General features: G+C 43.7%; 2 protein-coding genes across 2 annotated transcripts in view; one reads left to right on the top strand and one right to left on the bottom strand.

Annotated features, from left to right (window-relative positions):
• ada2a (adenosine deaminase 2a) overlaps nucleotides 1-2,088 on the top strand; it is a 5,831-nt gene extending 3,743 nt beyond the window's left edge. Inside the window, exons 6-10 of the mRNA XM_005734766.1 lie at nucleotides 285-375; nucleotides 510-618; nucleotides 784-941; nucleotides 1,264-1,466; nucleotides 1,555-2,088. Of these exons, the coding sequence (XP_005734823.1) occupies nucleotides 285-375; nucleotides 510-618; nucleotides 784-941; nucleotides 1,264-1,466; nucleotides 1,555-1,645 (652 nt within the window). The 3' untranslated portion in view covers nucleotides 1,646-2,088. The remainder of the gene's footprint in view (nucleotides 1-284; nucleotides 376-509; nucleotides 619-783; nucleotides 942-1,263; nucleotides 1,467-1,554) is intronic.
• Nucleotides 2,089-2,163: 75 nt separating this feature from the next.
• On the bottom strand, nucleotides 2,164-4,091 carry ribc2 (RIB43A domain with coiled-coils 2). The gene is made up of 7 exons (XM_005734765.1): nucleotides 3,892-4,091; nucleotides 3,705-3,786; nucleotides 3,290-3,610; nucleotides 3,080-3,198; nucleotides 2,809-2,982; nucleotides 2,538-2,704; nucleotides 2,164-2,450 (listed from the first exon to the last, which is right to left on the bottom strand). Exons 1-7 carry the CDS (start codon nucleotides 4,006-4,008, stop codon nucleotides 2,381-2,383), a joined length of 1,050 nt encoding a protein of 349 aa, XP_005734822.1. The 5' UTR covers nucleotides 4,009-4,091; the 3' UTR covers nucleotides 2,164-2,380.
• Nucleotides 4,092-5,239: the final 1,148 nt, after the last annotated feature.

The raw sequence follows: 5,239 nt of genomic DNA, 5'->3' as shown, positions 1-5,239 counted from the left end.
GTGTGAATGTGCGAGTGAATGTGAGTGTGAATGGTTGTCTGTCCCTGTGTGTTGGCCCTGCGACAGACTGGCGACCTGTCCAGGGTGTACCCGCCCTATGACAGCTGGGATAGGCTCCAGCGCCCCCCGTGACCCTGAAAAAAAAGGATAAACGGAAGCGATTGGGTTGTAACTATTGGAGCTATTTTGTTATATTTTGTAACTTATTTAATTTAGTTAGTTACTGTTCTTACCGTCTTGGAGCAACTGGAGTTGATAAAGTATTCTGTTCCTGTGTATTTCAGGACAATAAACACTAACACAATGCTTAAAGTTGTGGAGCAGGCTATGGAGCTGTACAGAGACTTTCCTGATATCATGGCTGGTTTTGATCTGGTAAGAAACACTTTTACAGTTTGAAATCATTGAAAACAAAACATGCTGGAAGATCCCAAATGGACTGAAATGGTGTCATGGCTTCTATATATGTTGAAAACAAGAACACACGAAAACTTGTGTTTGCGTTACAGGTGGGTTGGGAGGATGGCGGGAGACCCCTGTGGTATTACAGAGATGCCTTGTCGCTCCCTGTAGAGAGAGGGGTCCCACTTCCTTTCTTTTTCCATGCTGGAGAGACAAGTGAGAATTCATCATGATTCCAGTGTACCAGTATAACAATCACAAGTTTGTTTTTAACCCCCATATGTAAAACTGCACAAATGTGAACTTTACTATATGTTTAATCCAGAGAGTGCAAAAGAGTATTTGTAAGTCATTCATTTTCTTTGTCTTTACTGTGTGCAGATTCTCAGGGTACGGAAGTAGATCAGAACATATTGGATGCTCTTCTCTTTAATACGTCACGCATTGGACATGGATTTGCACTAACGCGCCATCCAGTCGCCAAAGAGTGGTCTAGAAAATATGGGGTTGCTGTGGAGGTGTGCCCCATCTCCAACCAGGTACACTGCTATCTGCCACTATACTGTACATCAGGGATGGGCAATTCCAGTCCACGAGGGCCGGTGTCCTGCAGGTTTTAGATCTCACCTTGGGTCAACACACCTGAATCACATGATTAGTTCGTTACCAGGCCTCTGGAGAACTTCAGGACATGTTGAGGAGCTAATTTAGCCATTTAAATCAGCTGTGTTGGTTCAAGGACACATCTAAAACCTGCATGGACACCTGCCCTCGAGGCCTGGAGTTGCCCACCCCTGCTGTACATGGATGGTAATGTTTTCCTGTTTGTCTCATCTTCTTCCTCCACATACCCTTACCCAGGTGTTGAAGTTGGTCAAAGACTTGCGAAACCATCCAGCTGCTGCACTAATGTCTGAAAACCACCCGTTTGTCATCAGCTCTGATGACCCCGCCATATTTGGTGCATTTGGCCTCTCTTATGACTTCTATGAAGCTTTCGTTGGTTTGGGGGGCATGCGTTCCCATGTAGGCTCCCTTAAACAGCTGGCCATAAACTCTATCAGGTGAAGCTCTGCTAAGATGTGACTTGTAGTTGCATTGTGTGCGCTAGCATGCTTTTGGGTGACTGATGTTCCTGTGTCTGTGTTTCAGGTATAGTTCTTTGAGTCCCGAGCAAAAGGAGAAAGCGCTGTCTCTGTGGCAGAGAAGATGGGATAAGTTTGTCTCTGAAAATGCCTTTTAGTAGTAAACTTGCATTTGAAAACAACAAACAATGATACAAGCAGTCCTTTCTGCTGTGAAAGGGGCCTTTTGTAGGACAGTCGAAGCTGAATCATGAGTGTAAATGTCAAAAACTGCTGAAACAGCCACTGAGCAGGTTTGTGGTCGGCACAAATATAGTGTTGTTCCCCACAATGTTTTGTAATGAAAGAAATAATAATGTGTCATAACATGTCGGCTACTGTGGGGGGAAAAAAAGCCTTTAAAAAAGGTAGAACAGACTCACAATGCCATGTTAAATACAGTAACGGTGTCACACAGCTTTAAGTGATCGAGCTGTTAACTGCTGTTTTACTCTCTGTGGTTCTCTCACATGTTGCATAAGCGTGACAGGTAGCTTTTTTGTGTGCGTTTTAAATCATATGACCTATGGAACAATTTCCTTTAAAGACAGCATTTTTTTTTTTTAAAAAACATCTGTAAGACTTTTTACTTGAATGTAATTTTAACACTTATGCCTTCAACTGACTAGTAATTAATATTTGCTTATGCAGGAAAAACTGCGCGAAAGACTTGAAACACAAAAAGTAATCATCTTTCAGAGGCTACTTTTTAAAGCAGTATCTGAAATTTTATTAATAGTTTTCAAATCATGCAAACGTGAATGTTCTGAACTACATTTCACATAAAAGCAGCTGTTTATTCATTGTTCTTTTTATGTAACACCATCACTGGTATCAGAGCAGTGCATCACCCCTCATCTGCTGCAGGTGTTGAACTTGGAGAAGAAGCTGTCATCAATACATCCTCTTTTAATGTCTGGTTTCCTTAAAAATGAAGCGTTGTTAAAAACAGCGAGACAGTGTACACTGTGTTAAATTTAATAAAAACAATTTTGCTCAAAAGTTACTTACTGTTGTTTGTGTGTTTCGGCCAGTTGGGCGTTGGCGCTGTCCAGGTCTCGCCTCAGCTGCCTGTTCATTCGTGCCTGCTGCCGCTCAATAAGCAGAGTGGTACGAGCTGAGTTCAGGCGCACGCGATCGTGCCACTCTTCTTCATGTTTCTTCTCCAGTTCTTTTCTCTTTACATGCGCAGACAACACACACATTAGGAGAAAAATGCTTAATATGGGCTACCTTTTAAATAATCCACACTTTGAGTGCAAACATGTATTTTTTTTTTTACCCTCTTCTCCTCCATTTGATGTTTCTGGATTTGAATGATCTGCTGCAGGCTCTCAGGAGCTGTTCTCCTGTCACTGCTGGGACTCAGGCCGGGCACGGCCACCGTACTCGGGGTACCTTGAAACTGGCTTTGCCTGCCATTGATTTCTTTGTCTTGACAGCGCTTTTCTTCAGCCTTTGCCCGTGGAGACACATGAGTAACAAGGTGGAAATAAAAAATGTTTATTGAAGCCTATAGCAGCGTTTAATGCAGTTAAATTCCTCTGACTCACCATAGACCGATTGAAGTCTTTAGTGGTGATGGCAGCTGCCTTTCTCCTTTCTATCTCAAGGCTCTGAAGTTGCACAGCTCTGTTGTCCATTTCTACTCTGCTTTGGTCATAACGCTGCTCTAAAAATTTCAGTAGAGACTATGATGTGAGCTTGACTTTTGTGTTTGAACTGAGCATGTGTATCAAGCATGGTTTTAAGGCAAAACCCACCTTCCAGCTCTTGTTGATGCCTTTCCGCTGCCTGCTCAGTCTGCTGCTGGGTGAGCCACTCTCTGAGCTGTTCCCTCTGGTTCTGCTGCCTGATCTTACTTTCTGGGTCTTCACCCACCAGGCCAGGAGGCATCATCTGTGCATCACTCTGCTCTACTTTTTTAATACGGCTGGGATCATTCAAATCATACTCTCGCTGATCTTCCGGGTGCTGGTATTGCTGCCTGTAGGCGACAACGGCTTTTTCCAGTGCACGCTTCTCCTTCATTTGGCGGCTGTCGACAATGCAAGCTACTTTGCCATAACGGAGCATATCAGCATCTGCATGACGATCACATGACACACATATATCACAGTTGACTTTAATGAAGGATTGAACGACATCACATCAGGAAACAAATTTGAAGTAACTCACCATAAGCGTTTTGTTCCTTTTTTGCAGCTTCTACTTGTTCCCTTTTCTCTCTCACCTGCTCATCTAGGGCTTCCTTGTCAACCTGTAGAACAGTCATTTAGAGACAAACACAGTGCGTTAAGCTCCTCTGCCGCGGACTTTCCACTTCTGTTTAATTCAGACCCACAGCAGAGCCTCAAACACGCACCCCGATCGTCCTCAGCTTGTCATTAAAAATCCTTTCTTTTCTTTCAGTCTCTATGTTGCGACGCTTCTCCAGACTGGCTCTGGCGAGGCGCTCTGAAAGTAGTTCATTTTTAAGCATTTTGGCTCAGCGGTGGCTACAATTTAGCTGAGGATTTGCTCCCATCGGAAACTTAGATTTCAAACACACTGGTTGCTAAGACACCAGAGTGTTCGCGAGCCGTCGTAAGACCTCGGCTTTTTCCGGAGGACTCACCCCAGATCCATCGGATCGAAACATTTCAGCTAATGAAAGCAGACCGACTCACATTTGCTCGTCACGTTTTTGAGATGAACATCACCAAACTATCCAATCGATCCTTTTTCCTTCTCCCAGAATGTTAGTTTTGATGTTTCTATTCGGCGTTAGAGCACATTCCTGCCACTTAAGCTCTAAAGAAAAGATGTTTGAGGGACACGCAACAGTATTTTCCCATCACGCTCAGATTAAAAGTTGCTCATCGATGACATCTCCGTGATTTGGTTGAGATGAGAAATGTAAACGTGCATCTCCACTGACATTCTGGTACTCATGAGCTGAAATGCTTCCAGCATGTTATACACAAGCTCAGCATAATTCTCTGCTCTCTGATTGGCAAGAAAGTTCTGGACACCCTGCACAAATGCTTCCCAGTCCTGCTGATTTCACTTTCCTTTAGGACACGTCATGAAGCACGAGTTCACTGATAAAAGTAACAGGTGATATTAGCTAGTCTGTCTGCATTTGGTTACAATGTAGCTTCTGACCTAATTTGCAGACTTTATGAGACCTTATCAACGTCACACATGTAGCAGGATGGTTTAAGCGAGGCTCTATCACCTCCCTCCCTATGCTCATTGACGACATCTGTTGTCGCTCGCTATTTGGTGGCTGCATTTTAACTATGGGGCGCCGTTTGTAAAGTGAAACATGCTGAAATTAACGGCAACATTTTTCCACATTTAGCTCAAAACCTTACAAAAACATGTTTTTTCGAGTCATTTTTACAACATTTAGTAAAATATTTGTAATTTGTCATATTTAAAACACAATTTTGAATGTTAAATGGCGCGATATGGCAGCCTCGCTTCTGTCAGTCTGCCCCAGGGCAGCTGTGGCTACGGCTGTGTCCCAATTCTGTGGCTGTGTCCCTTTGGAGTTGACGTCACGCCGCAATGCATTGTGGGAGCGCAGCGCCATTTTCGGGGTCTACGAATCAAAACAAACACACTGTGTTGGAACAACGACTACAAGAAAGATGCTTAAAAGAGAACGGACTGTATAGAGACCGATTGCGTCCAGAGGCGAAGCAGCGGTACTTGCAGAAAATAGC

The sequence above is a fragment of the Pundamilia nyererei genome, unplaced genomic scaffold (genome assembly GCF_000239375.1).
Source record: "Pundamilia nyererei isolate P.nyererei 1_Seehausen unplaced genomic scaffold, PunNye1.0 scaffold00060, whole genome shotgun sequence".
In the NCBI taxonomy this organism is placed as follows: domain Eukaryota; kingdom Metazoa; phylum Chordata; class Actinopteri; order Cichliformes; family Cichlidae; genus Pundamilia; species Pundamilia nyererei.
Note: the sequence above shows the minus strand (reverse complement) of the source record. Positions and strands in the feature narration are given on the sequence as shown.